This window comes from Amblyomma maculatum, chromosome 11, assembly GCF_055883805.1.
Source record: "Amblyomma maculatum isolate TAMU_Amacu chromosome 11, ASM5588380v1, whole genome shotgun sequence".
NCBI lineage: Eukaryota > Metazoa > Arthropoda > Arachnida > Ixodida > Ixodidae > Amblyomma > Amblyomma maculatum.
In genome coordinates, this window is record NC_139354.1 from 41,435,926 (window position 1) to 41,449,952 (window position 14,027).

Genomic DNA, 14,027 nt, shown 5'->3' on the forward strand with positions numbered 1-14,027 from the left:
ACTGTTCGTATACCCTTAACTTTACTGCAAAATTCAGTGCTCTGAATGTGTTCTGTTTTTAATCAATACTGCTTCATAATCAAGCGATTGGATATATATATATATATAATTTAAACTCCTAATCAATTTAGGATAAAAATATTCTAAATTGTGTTTTGTCTAAGCACACCTTTTGCTTAAGTGTCATGTGATATTTATTGCTTTTATATCAATATTTGCATTTTGTGTATTTGCAACATTCATGCTTCTTAAGCTAAAAGCGGTAGTTCTATCAATGCACTGCCTGACGAGAACTTCCTGTTTGATATTTGTACCTGGGGGCGAAGTCAAAGTTTCTGATTGGAAAATTGCATCTCGCGTGGAAATATGTCAAGGGCAAAATTATTCAAAGCGAAGCGCAGCAAAAAAATTAAAAATCTGACAATAAACGAACAACTGGAGTATTTTGAAATTTGAGAGCGCAAGCTCCTAGGACTCATGAATAGAAAGGAAGGAAAGGATGAGTAATACTTCAATACTTTTCCAACAATACAATCTTCTAGCATACGTTTACTGGCTCTCAAATGTTAACAATTTCAGAGTCTGAACGCTGCACCTGGCATTGAGTATGTGCTTTACAAAGCAACCTACCAGAACGACGACTACACATAGGTAAAACAATTCAAGTGCATGACGGCAAAAACAGTCCGCGTGGATAAAGCGCAGAAGAGTGTCACATCGAGGCTGTATTTCAAGAATGCCACAGCGGGAGTGTATGTATATATGCCAACGTTATGGACCTCCTAGTACTTTGGTGTCTATTGAAATGGAATCTTTTTTCGTAGTACAATTAGAAAGAGCCTCTCAGTACACTTTGTTAGTTGGAAGAGGCCAATGCTCAGAGTTGTTTTACTAGTTTGTTAATTAAATTGAATTTTCAAGCTGCACGCCAGGCTTCCTTTAAGGCACACTTTTTTTCTGTAGCAATTATGTTTAATAACATTTTATGCGCTTTTATATTGCGTAGAATGTCTAGCTCCTGTTTTTTCCAACATTGCTGTTTAGACCGGATGATATATGAAATATATGTGTGTTTAAAATAATATGCATTTGCATATTTAAAACGCATCCAAAAAGATGCAGTTAAGTAAACAAAAAAAAAACAAATTGCCTTCTTAAGCAACGAGAAGAGATGTGTAAAAAATGTAAAAACTTGCATATCTTTCTCTATTTCTATATGACTGCGAATTCACTAAGCTAACAGATCGATGATAGACAATATGTTCTTCAGGTACAAGACGATAATGAAATTTTCGAAGTCTACATTTTTTTCTTCCATTCCTCGGTATTAGGCTAGTCATTCAAGTCATTTCGCAAAGTTTCGCACAGATCACCATCTGACACATACGTTATTTGTTTTTCTAGGCATCATGTCACGGAAGTGGTAAAAGCTATAGCTACATATGGTAATTCCCGAACTCCCAACTCATTTATGAACCATCTTCCAAGTAAGTACACTTATGCATCCCACTGCCGACATTTCATTGTTTCTGCAGTAGCCTAACTATGTTCTTCCCGCCAAGATGGCTCCGTGGTTAGCGTGTTCGACTGCAGGCCACAAGTACGCGGGGTCATGGTCCGGTCGTACGTGGCGACCGCTTTTGATCAGAGGCGAAAAGCAAAACTCTCGTCTACTGTGCAATATGAGTGCACGTTAAAGAAGCACAGGTGTTCTAAATACTCTAGCTAATTCCATTAAGGCTTCTCTCACAACCCTTGTCAATTTGACCCCGCCGGGGTGGCGCAATGGATACGCCCCTCGACTACTGCTCCCAGGGATGCGGGATCGAATCCCAACCTCGGCGGCCGCTTGCCGATGGAGGCGAAATGCAATGCGCAAGGCGCCCATGTGCTGTGCGATGTGAGCATAAACAAACAAACCCCAGGTGATCGAAATTTCTGGAGCCCTCCACTACGGCGTCTCTCATAGCCTGAGTCGATTTGAGAAGTTAAACCGCAAAAACTAAACCAAACCTTACCCATTCCTGATATTAAACCTGATAAACGGAAACAAACATTTTAAATGTTTTTGGCTGGGAAGGGTGATATACCAAATGGCGCTCATGCCTTCAGCCGATTTATAGCTTTTCAGCATTTTCGTTTGTAGACTATGTTGAGAATAATTATACTTCATCAAAAGTTCTTATTAACATCTAAAAACAATAAACGGTTTTGAATCATGTAGATTTAAAGCGACAACTACGCCAGTCAGAATGACCCAACAGACAGTCCGAATAGACAGTGATGTTGAAAGCAAAGAAAAAAGACAACCCATAGTGAGCTGATGGGTTATCACTAAACAGCCGGTCCCATTTAGATAGTGACATTTCAAATCACCCCGTTCACGGAATATGTTGCTTCATTACATGCTTTTGCGTTCATGCTTCACATGCTTCATGCTTTTGCGTTCGCTTTGAAGACTGTCATCTGACACGGTGTACCTTCCTTTGGCTGCAAAGCTTAAACTTCCATTTCCCACTTCTGTATCAGGCCCAGCTCTCGCAATATATTTCTTCCTCAGTTGAACGACGCACGGCGCTTTCTGAGGACCGAGTTGTCACAGCGAGAGTGCCCCTGAGCAAAATTTGTACATGTGAAACGCGAGGAATTTACAGACTAAGTGATGCAGACGGACATGCCGTGGTGTGAACATCGGTTCTACCGAAGACATATCACTGAACGCTTCACTTTGCAGCAGGAGCACTCAGTAATTTATTTACGCCAGCACAAACCAACTTACTCATCAAAATCAATAGGTTTAATTTCTCAGTTATGGGGTAATCTGATGCACTAGTACGCCTTTGACGACAGAGCACTGATTCTAAAAGAGAAAAGTTTTATCTGACCTTCCAACCAGTCTGCCGGATATCTTCGTCGAATAAAAAGTGGGGACCCCCAATAATATATACGAACCTTGTAAAAACAAAATATTTCTATGTATTTATGTGTACACTGTGGTGACAGCCAATCTGCTTTCGGACAGTTATGGCTCAGTGACAGTTTAAGGTTTTGATATCTCAGCACTGGAAATTTAAAGAAATCGGATAGAATGCTTATCGAGAGCTTTGGTTGGTTGGTTGGTTTGTGGGGTTTAACGTCCCAAAGCAACTCAGGCTATGAGAGATGCCGTAGTGGAGGACTCCGGTAATTTCGACCACCTGGAGTTCTTTAACGTGCACTGACATCGCACAGCACACAGGCGCCTTGCTTTTCGCCTCCATCGAAAACCTGCCGCCGAGGCCGGGATTCGATCCCGCATCCTTGGGAACAGTAGTCGAGCGCCGTAACCACTGCGCCACCCCGGCGGGGTCGAGAGCTTTGCTCTCCCGTTCTCGTTGCAAAGCTGCGACTGCAGGCCCACCTATGCAACTGAAACAAAGAGACGCCGAATTACCTGCAGGAGGTTCTACGCATATCCTGCCACTTCGCTTAGTCGCGAGGCCTCGTCAGACACAATGACTCTCCGACTAGAGATAGAACGCACTCAAGCGTTCACACTAAGAGTGGATGACCGTGCACATGTCTTTCACATGTTATGGACAAGCTCTGAAACAGTTGGTGCACACGGGCGTCACAGACGATGTGTGAAATATTTCTTCCTTTCCCTGAAGGCGGCCGACTTCGCGCACACAACCCATTTTTGCACTAGCCCACATCAGATTGCAAAAATAATTTAAATGAGACAGAGAACAAGATTCGTACCTAAACATTATAACGAACATCGAAGCATTACTTTTTTTCTACGTGCAGCACCAACTGGCGAAGAAGTTATGATAATAGAAAATGTCATCGAAATTCTGTCCTCCATCGGTGTAATGTAATCTGCATGCCAGACCAAAGACATTGTTTCATAAACATGCCTCCTAAAGTATCAAACTCGCTTACCATATTTAGCTTATGCCTTAATTAGACGGAAGTAGTGTAGGTTTCACGTGGACAGCAATCGCTTTTAGCTTACAGTTACTTTAAAACATTCCACTTGCTCAATCATCTTTTTTAGAAAACACCGAGATTGCAAATGCAACGGCTTCTGAGTATATTTTGCAATCACAAAATGATCATGAATTCGGCGTAAATTACTCACTTAGCCTGCGCGTCCACGCTGATAATGTCGCTTAAGTATATACTAAATAAATATGATCGTAATATGGTCCCTTCCAAAACCCCCTCCCCGTTTGTATGAATTAAGCTTAAAGGATAGGCATTGAACCCAGTATACTGCACTCGATGTGACAGGTAAATAGTTTTATTATCTCTAATGGTAATCCAGAAACATCTTACTCTTTAATTTTTCAAGATTTCCCAGTAGTTAATATTATGCCTAGAAAATGTAAATATTTAGCTGGTACTGACGTGTTTTGTCAACGTCTTGTAAAATCTGTGCGTTTTGGTCTAGCAAAGCACATGGTGCTGACTGAGTTTTCCCATGGGCTTTCCCAATGCCTTTCTGGGCGGCGGTTATGTTGTTTAAAGAAAGATGCAAAGCGCAATGGAACATATTTTTCTAACCGGAGCAATGTAACTTAACATAAGGTTACATGTGTTGTTACGATCTTGCGTTATTAATATTTCTCACTTCAGCCGCTTGCATGTCCTGAAGAGTTCTAGAGCTGACATATGAGTTAAATATAAGCGTTAGGAAAGCTTATATAGCATAGAGACCACATTTTACAGGATAGCTTCGCACTTCTTGAGTATCACATTCAGTTGAACGTTTTAGCTGTTCAGGAATTACACTTTACTGTAACAGGGTGCTAATATGATTAGATAATAGTGCAAAGGTAAGTTTCAAAAATGTTCAATAAAGGCACCAGCTAAAGTAAACGAATCGATTCCAACTCGATCATCTTAAGGCCACTCACCGGACCATTAACAAGCGAAGCCGATTTCTGTAGGCTTGTCGTCATGATTTACTATATCAAAACTATTTCCAATGTAGCTTTTACGTTTTACTGCGAATCTATCTATTAAATTCCTTCATCTTGGTAATATTTTAGCCCGAATAAGCCTAACGAACACATTACTTTCAGCTCTACTAATATACAATAAGTGCTCACTTATGCAAGTTTCCCTGACCATTTATTGTTGCTAATAGTTCCAAAAATAAATGTTTCCTGTAAACCTTAACTTATCACTGAATGTGCAAAATTATACGTTATGACATCTCATTCTTGAAATCACACCTGTGAAAATTTTATGTGTGACAATGGCCCACGTCTAGTTGAGATGTCAAAATTTGATGATAGACTGATTTCTGACGAATTTTCGTGCTTCTCTAAAAGGCAAAGAAAACAAAAAATTAGAATTTAGCACTGCGAACGCATGCAAGGTCTGTGATCTATGTAACTGGTTAGGAATAAGTCAAATATTGTTGTTGACCAAGACGTAATACGAGTAAGGAAGTACAAAGTCGTCAACTTCTAGCTTCAACACTACCACTGTTTTCAAACCACCATTTCGTTCGACCTCGCTTTGCACATAAGCTAAATGGCGTGCCATGCCAAGCACCACCTCAGAGTCCCACCGTCGGACGCAATGCTATTTGAAAACAGTGACATTGTCGGCTAGACGTCTATGACCCTGTACATGCTGTTTGCTAGGTTTTGTGATTGAACCTATCGCGTCCAGTCTTAATAGGTCCTACAGTAGTTTGAAGCATATTTGATTTGAAAGGACCTTCGAAGGCAGGGCATAAATCACTGTCATTAACATGTGAAGAAAACAATTCAAGAAAATAAAGAAGTATGGTAATTTTCCTTGAGATGTGTGTTTACCGTTAACAATGAGGCACTTGTGCTTCGTAAAGAGAATAGCAAAAACAAGGTGTTAATTAAGCGAAAGCAGTGAGCAGTTCTTATGTTATAAACTTGTTTCTCCGCACAACACTGACTTCTTTCTATATCTTTTACTGAGGTAAGAGCGATATTTCGGGAAACGTTTTCATCACCGTCCTCGCGATAGCTGATTTAAGCGAAGAGTATTCAAGGCTGTCTCTTGATTTTTCTCTAAGAGACCCTGCAAGGAAACACTTTTATTTTAAGCAGATTGCATCATAATTTGAGATATGTTAAATAATAACAAAAGGCAGAAGAATTATTGGTTCACAAGAAACGAAAGGCGCAGTATCTGTCACACTACTTCTGTGGACGTCTGAACCTCGCTGTAAGAAAAGGAAGGAAGGTAGGAGTGGAAGAGAAAAGAGAGAAAAGGGTGCCGTAGTATTTTCCGTAGTATTTTCTCTCCGTAGTATTTTCAACCATCTAGGGATTTTTAAAGGGGCACTGAGATCACACAGCACACGGACGCCACTTCGTTTCGCCTTCATTGAGATATATTAATGGGTGACTAAAATAAAAAGAATTGCCAACTAGATTATCAAAATTGTTTTATACTAAAAAAAAACGTGCTGAGTACACTTTGTCTGTTATATCTGCACCCATCTTTATCCTCTGAAGAACGCTGCGTTGTCTAGTGAAATTCAATTGAGAATACATGCGTGATATTAGAGAGAATAAATTTTATTCACCATTGTCACGCTTCTAAGTTTTAGTCCACATGCGTACTCTTACCTAGGTTTTAATTTCATTAACAGGGTCTCCGTGACACTTATGTTAAGCAGGTTGCATGTGTCTCCAAATATATTAAAAAGCGGCTGGCCATTGTTGCAAACTGTTGTCAAAATTATTTAAAATTTGCAAAGAAACCTCATAACCAATGTTTGCTTGTTGAGAGGCAAAAATGGAGATAAAATTGTTCTTCCCCGTCAACTTCACGGCTTCTGCAATCAACCTAATGGGGAGCAAATTATTTTGAAAGCTTTCACATGTTGAGGGGCTGATTATGCACACAACATGTATTTGTGCATATAATTATGAGTTCCGATTCACACATTCACTTATATTAAAACGGTTTTTCATATTTCTGTACATCAAACAATTTTTCTTTTTTGAAATTTCTATGCATTTTATGCTGTTATGTATATCTACAATATCTTTAGAGTAGCTTTTTAGGTTAGTTTCTGTCCACTTAAATGTCATGGAACACGAGGCGGAACGCACATCAAAGGCCTGAATGAGCCTATACTATCTACCATGGAAAGAGGTGCAAATTCTTCCATTTTAATTTAAGGGAATGAAGGCAAACATGTAACGTTATTGCCAGGTCACTACCCAGCATACAAGTGTGACTCGCCTGCCGAAACTCTAATCAGCTCCTACCCATTTTCATCCATTGTCGTATGAATGATAGCCCTCGATGTCCCCAGACAACCTTCATCCGTGGTTTCTCTATATATCTGTATATTAATACCGAACGAGTCTGTTGAAGTTGCCATATTTTTGAATATGCAAATTCGCTACTTTAGCACTAGCTTTTTTTTTTTTTTTGTTTTTATAGGTGCAAGAAGGATCACCGATTACGTCATTTACTCAGACCAGTTCTGCGATCTCATGAACGTCCCTTATAAACAAAATAAGAAAGGTAGGTTAATTATTCCTTGTCTGCTGCTTCCTGAGTCACTCTGTGTCACTAACACAATTCTGAAACAACTTTCCCACACTGAATGTGATTTCGGGCAGTCTGTAAGCGTAGAGTGGTATATCATTTCTTCAAGATTGCGATACACGTTGAGGCATGTATTATTTTAATGCTATGACAACTTGACTAAGCTCTAGTAAACACAAGGGGGTATTCACTCCTAATATAGTTTCGGGAGTGTTTCGTGGACGTTTTCCTCAGTATACTGGCACCCTCCATTTTTGTCTCTACATAGTGTTTTACGGAAAACTAAATAATCTCGAAAACTGTAGGATCAAAAAATAAAAAATACTTTCGTGAACAAATGCTGCAAACTCCTCTAATTTATCAGCTAATTAAACAAAATTCTTTTATCAATATAGCATCGTAAGATTACGCCCGCGTTGGCTTCGCTGCATAAACCCCACAAGTAAAGCCTAGCCATCAGAAGAACGTTTAATGCAACTGAAGAAAAGCTTTCATGACCATGGGTAGGTGAAGAAGGAGGAGGGAGATATGCATTCGAGCCATCTGCCTCCCACTCCTTTTATTTTTCAGAATAATTTTTATTTAACCGTTTGGACTCGATATTGTCGACCATAAACCCTGACTGCTCATTGGAGGGTCAAATTCTAAAGTTAAAGCTCAGCTACTTTGGTCATCTGATGAGAAGAGAGGAGTCGCTGGAGAAAGATTTGATGTTGGGAAAGGTTGAGGGTCGCCGGAGAAGGGGTAGGCAGCGAACGCGGTGGTTAGATGGCATTCTCGAGGCATTGCAGATGAAGCTATGTGATGTTAAGAAGATAGTGAGAGACCGGAAAGCGTGGCGTGTCATGGTCCATAGGGTCACGAAGAGTCGGACACGACTGAACGCCTGAACTGAACTGAACTTGGACTCAACATTGATCATTATCTCTAAGCATGAAATAATGCCTCAGTGGCCTTACATGGTATTGGGCACATGTAATAATCAAACTCTGGTGTGGGTTAGTTAAAACTTTAAGCGAAAGCCGCCGTGGCTTCAACTTGGTTCCTGTTCCAATTACCATGCTTGTCTGTTATACTTCCATTCCGTTCATTTCTCATCCTGCTATTCTTCATTTATTCTTATTTCTTATTTCAGCCACTAGTTTGTAGTGGTCCTTTGCTTTATTTCCCTCCTGTCCACAATCAGCGACCTTTATGAACATATTCACGAGCCTCACATATCGTGATCTGAATTTCATGATCGTTATACAGAAACTAAAATTGGATTTTCTTGTCGTATTAGAACGGAGGATGATATTTTTGTTTAAGCTGGGGACGTTGCATCCCTATTTTTCCAGGTTTATCATGTTCTTAGTGTGATCAGAACGGACATCACAAAGGCTTGCAACAACACACGTCAGTCTGTAATTTTTTTCACCCTTCACGCTCCTGGTCCCCACGTCAGATTATTGTCTTATCTCATCTCATGCTAAATATCATATTCTCCAGTTCTCGTGTTCGAGGAAAGCCTTTTGCCTTTTTACCTCCAGCCAACGAGAGTCTCATGGCTCCGTCCTCGATTCGCAATAATTAACGTTACCTTTACTGTCCGTGCCCTACGGAACATGCCCTGAATATCTGTTCTTACATAAGACGATAACATGCCGGTGTTGTCCTGTCGCCTGGATGCGTGTGTACAAAAGTCGACACTTCAGTAGAAAGTGAACGCCTTAAAGTCACGACTTCCTTCACCTTGTACTTCCCCTATCTTGTGCTAAGGCATGTTTCTCACTCACTCACCCCTTTGATTTTTCGGCTGAACATAATCCAATTTCTTATGGAAAAATTGTTGGAATTATGGGTCTTCGTCATGCATCTGGGACTTGTAGCCCGCGGCGAAATAAGACGCTGGGCTCGGTCTGATTTACCGTATTGGTACATGCGCTCTGGCAACATCTGTTCTGATACTGCTCATTACCTTATGTTCTCCGCTCTTCATCCACGGGTCGTATCCACGGCAGAATATTATCTCTTACTGTGGGAGAGGATAGAGGCGATCGTTCAAAAAACTACGGGCCATAAAAATGATCTTACTCGTCTTCATTCTTCTTCCAGAGCAAGCTTAATTTGAAACAGTTACTCAAATTATCAACCAGCATCAAAAAAACAAAACAGAAAAACTGTCTCTTGAACTTTGTTTATTAAAGACATCGAATATTATCAAAGTGGCAGCGCACAGACAATCGCACCACTGACCACGCGTCAGCAGTGCATATACCTTCAGGATGCACAATCTATACCGAGACAACCAAAACAGCTCTAGACAGTCACTACCGCCCTATTCTACCTCTGCTATTCTCATCCAACCTCTCGCGAAATACAGACACAATTCTAGCCCCCCCCCCCCCCTCCCCCGCTTTCTCTGCTAGTTTTCAAGCTTATTAGTGCAATATTGTCCCTTTACCGCTGATATCCATAGGATCATAGAGTTCAGTTTTACTCTTAAACCCCTGCCTCTCTTGAACAGCTTAAGGCTGTTCATAGAGCATTCCGAATTGTACAGACAGTTAATTGAGCAGCTCTACGCAAAGTACCAATGTTATGTGCGCATAAATTGCACTCGCGCACATGCTCAACGTTCCCTTAAATTTCACGTGGTAGAATTTCAAGTCTTGAAAGATCACACAAACCGCCACCTTACCCTCTTCATAAGTCCCTGTGCTACTTTTTCGAAAACCTAGATAAGCGCAAACGGCGGATGCACAAATTTTTCCGTGTTCGTACACGCTTCTTCTAGTCTCATTATAATGAAAAAATGTCCTCTTTCACCAAGGATCCGTCTCTTGATTATGCTTCCAAGAAAGAAGCCCCGGGGCAAAGGGCACAAGATCTAATTTCTCCTCTGTGCGTTCGTTCTACCCCGTAGTTTCAGTCGGAATGAGAAGGCAGGCGTGAACCTGGTTGGGGGAGGAACCACTCTGTTCCCGCCTGTGAGAAATTAATGGCTTGGCAAACATTTGCATTAGGTTACAAACGCCGTCACCCTGGCGCATTGTCAGCCCTGTGTGATATGCAACAGCTGTTGCAAATGTACCCAACTATGGCTTTTGTAAGACAACGCTTCTTCGAAAAGATGGACCTGCGATCGGATATCTTACGCGGCCATCGCAAGAGCGAAATTTATTATTGATTCTTCGGAAAAACTTTCAGATTTTTAAGCAGTGCTATTCTACATTCCTTTTTCTAACATCTCCCACATTTCCTCCTCTTTTCTCACTATGTCTAGTGGCAAACGTATCTAGCATGAAGAAGAGTCCCGCGCCTTTTTGATAGCTGGATTCTTCACTTGCTAAGCCGTCAGTCTTTCAGCTTGATTTAAGGTGTCATCTCTATCCCTATTGCTCTATTCTGTATCACCTCTGCATATTAGGCCATCAACATTATTAGGCCTCCTTGATGCTCATAAATTCCTAAAGTAATAAATAAGTACTTTGCTAAAATTAGAATGACGTGGGAAAGCCTGGATAAAAGAAGTTAGATATGATTTGTGATCATTTGTAATTGATGGATTTTAACGTCTCCAAAGCGATTCAGCTAGGCTATGAGAGACGCCATAGTGAAGGACTCACACATGGTTTCTACTTAGACATTTACTCGATCCTACGAGAACTAAGTCCGAATCTCACAAGAACCTACATAGAATCTCGCAATCTTTCCAAGGCACCGACGAAGGGCTCACGACTACATTAAAAGATTAATACGTTAACACTTCCGCGGATATACCCACGCCAAATGAGAGACGCCGTAGTGAAGGACTCTGAAAATGTCGACCACCTGGGGTTCTTTACCGTGCACGAACATCGCACAACACAAGGACGCCTTGCTTTTCGCCACCACCGAAAAGCGGCCACTGAGGCCGGGGTTCGATTCCGCATCCTGGGGCACAGTAGACGAGCGCTCATACCTCTACACCACTCCGGCGGGGAAAGATGTAAGATGAGTCGATAAACGGGGGCTTCATTTTGCTTGCGCATTTTACCTGGTCTCGAGCAAGCCGAAAATGGATTCGGTTTCATTTTAGCACTCTTTTAGTGCGCCCAGCTGGTATTGAAAAGTTCATTTTTGAGTTTACATGTTTAAACAAATTTCGACAGTCTGCAAAGTGTCCAAATTTACAATTACTGACTTTCGACACTTTTGCGCTGTCTTGAAGTCTCACTCTTTTTCTGCAGGATGCGAGCTCTGGGTCAGGAAGATTTTTATTCACAACGTCCCTCAATGCTGCTTGTTTATGTTCAAAGTGTTCTGCGCAAGTACAAGTTATGAATTATACTCCCTACGAGAATGCCTACGTGTGAAGGATGCATTGGCTGAGTAGTGAAAGATCAAAAATGTGGCAACTGAGGAAAGTGCAACTGTAACCAGCATGGAAAGTACTGCGTACCATACTGTTACTTTCTGTTTATCTGTTTTCACTTGTTTCTTTTTTCACCAATAAGCACCACTACCTTTCATAAGACCCTTTAAAAATAATTCAACGGATTGAATTTCCAGTTAAATTGGAAATAAAGTTTTTTATCTTGTTCACGCATGCGCCGTGTCAGGTGTTTGTTATTATTGAGGCATCTCTTGAGTACGGCAACACTAACAAGGCTACTTTAAACAAAGCGTCTTTTAAATATACCTAAAGGTTTCCGCCGCATACTGTACTGGAGCCAAAACCACATACATGAGTTGTAGTGACTCAATTTCTGCCCTTAAAGCATTGAAATAGTCTACTAAACCCGCTTTTTATGCACCCTGTTCATGAAAAACGATTTAATAAATTAAAGCTTATTTGTTCTGCTTAACCAAGCCAAAATAAATCGATAACAAGAAAATGCTTGCCGGGTGCAAGCTGCGACTTTTTATTCTGTCTAATGTTGAAGCTAGGAAGCACTGCGTTGCAATAAGTCCGAATAAAAGCAAAGGTGTATTTTAAGAGGGTATGCATATTCCAGTCTCGGTTAATAAGGTATATATAAACAAAAATGTCTACGGAAGAGAATTCGAATTTAAAATTTCTGCATTGGAAGGCAAGGATGAAACTAGCATCGTTATGTGAGAGAACCACGGAAGATTGTGCGAGAGAATAACTCCAAGGTATTTTTGCACCACAACACGGTTGATATTAGCAAATTGCTAAGAATGTGGTTACGGGTTATATAGGAGTTGCGTCGGTGAAAAAACATACTTGAAGTTTAGTCAAAGTTAAGTGACATTAACAAGACTTAAGCACTACTTCTCTGCTGTGCTTAGGTCGCGTTTCAAAGCGAAGACGTCCAAGTTACTTTTAATAGTTCTGTAAATAACACAATCGGCAGCAAAAATTTGCATGACAGAAGAAATGTTATCACGAAGGTCGTTAGTACAGATAAAAAAGAAGGGTGCCAAGAACGGAACTTTGTGCAACACTGGAGGCGACTAGTAACATGGGGGAAGAGTGGTTATTTGCGAAAATGAACTGATGACGCGCAGTTAGGAAGTTGCATAACTAAGCATAAATTAAAGAATTAAGATTTTAGCGTGAACGTTTCAAGAAGAGGTGATTATGGGGGCCCTTGTCTATTTCCTTTTTGAAGTCTAAAAACACGGAGTCCTCGGGGAATGTTCAGATGTAACTGCGAGCTGATGCGATAGATGAAAGCGCCAAGTTATGCGTCGCAAGAAAAATTTGAAGAAAACGTGTTGGCTAGGATAAAAAAAGTTATTGAAAATTAGGAATAAATGATGTGAGATTTGAGCATGTGGTAGATCAGCACAAAAAAAAAATGCTGTCATTTAAAATCGGCCAGAAATCAAGACTTCTAGAAGAACCTTTTTTAATGACGGGATCGCTTGATGAGCGATGGTCTTTTATACATTGTATTAGCTCACAAATATGTGCAAATGAGCATGCGTGTGGTAATGTTGGCACAAGTTTGAAATTATCGGATAAGCGATTGAAAAGGGCACTCACGCTAACCAGGATCAGTAATGGTCGGCAGAAGGGAGCCATAATGGGGGCGCTATACTAAATCAGTATATTGAATATGTAACCTTAACTTGTCTCGTAACATACCTTAACGTGATGGCGTCAAAGGCTTCAGTCTGCGGAACCTCTGTTGTGACCCAAAATTCACGCCCGTGCTTCTGGTTAGCGGCAGTTAGCAGATGACATGGGAAGGGACTTGATGGGGGGAGGGGGGGGGGGAGGGAGGTGATGTTACAAGATCAAATAGAATCGAGATTGCAGGAAATGTGAGTTTGTGTAAATTTCAGTAAATGGGGCGAGAAAGACATAGCGAGATGCTTTCACCCACCGGGAATCGTGGATTGATATTCAGACACGCTACCCCACGTCGACTGTTGGTAGGGCTTGGTTAGAGCACGGCTTGACAGATATCTCAGGTGTTATTGCACATAATGGGCTACAGATCAAGAGCATATGCTAGTAAATGTGTGACATAATAGATGCACGAAATAAA

The 14,027-nt window shown here is 40.9% G+C and overlaps 1 protein-coding gene across 2 annotated transcripts; it reads left to right on the forward strand.

Moving 5' to 3' along the window:
* Positions 1-570: 570 nt before the first annotated feature.
* On the forward strand, positions 571-12,130 carry LOC146173627 (female-specific histamine-binding protein 2-like). Of its 2 annotated transcripts, none has more exons than XM_084583517.1 (4): positions 571-651; positions 1,405-1,487; positions 7,435-7,518; positions 11,754-12,130. In XM_084583517.1, the coding sequence occupies exons 1-4, from the start codon at positions 608-610 to the stop codon at positions 11,897-11,899; spliced, it is 357 nt and encodes a 118-aa protein (XP_084439643.1). In that variant the 5' UTR covers positions 571-607; the 3' UTR covers positions 11,900-12,130. The 2 variants fall into 2 exon arrangements, with proteins under 2 accessions (XP_084439643.1, XP_084439642.1); XM_084583516.1 differs by having other exon boundaries at positions 577-752; positions 11,754-12,129.
* Positions 12,131-14,027: the final 1,897 nt, after the last annotated feature.

Bases quoted from the DNA above. Each gene is read 5' to 3' on its own strand.
- LOC146173627 (XM_084583516.1), top strand. From the start codon at position 670: ATGACGGCAAAAACAGTCCGCGTGGATAAAGCGCAGAAGAGTGTCACA. The intron at 1,488-7,434 runs GTAAGTACACTT...TTGTTTTTATAG, and splicing joins ATTTATGAACCATCTTCCAA to GTGCAAGAAGGATCACCGAT. The intron at 7,519-11,753 runs GTAGGTTAATTA...CTTTTTCTGCAG, and splicing joins TTATAAACAAAATAAGAAAG to GATGCGAGCTCTGGGTCAGG.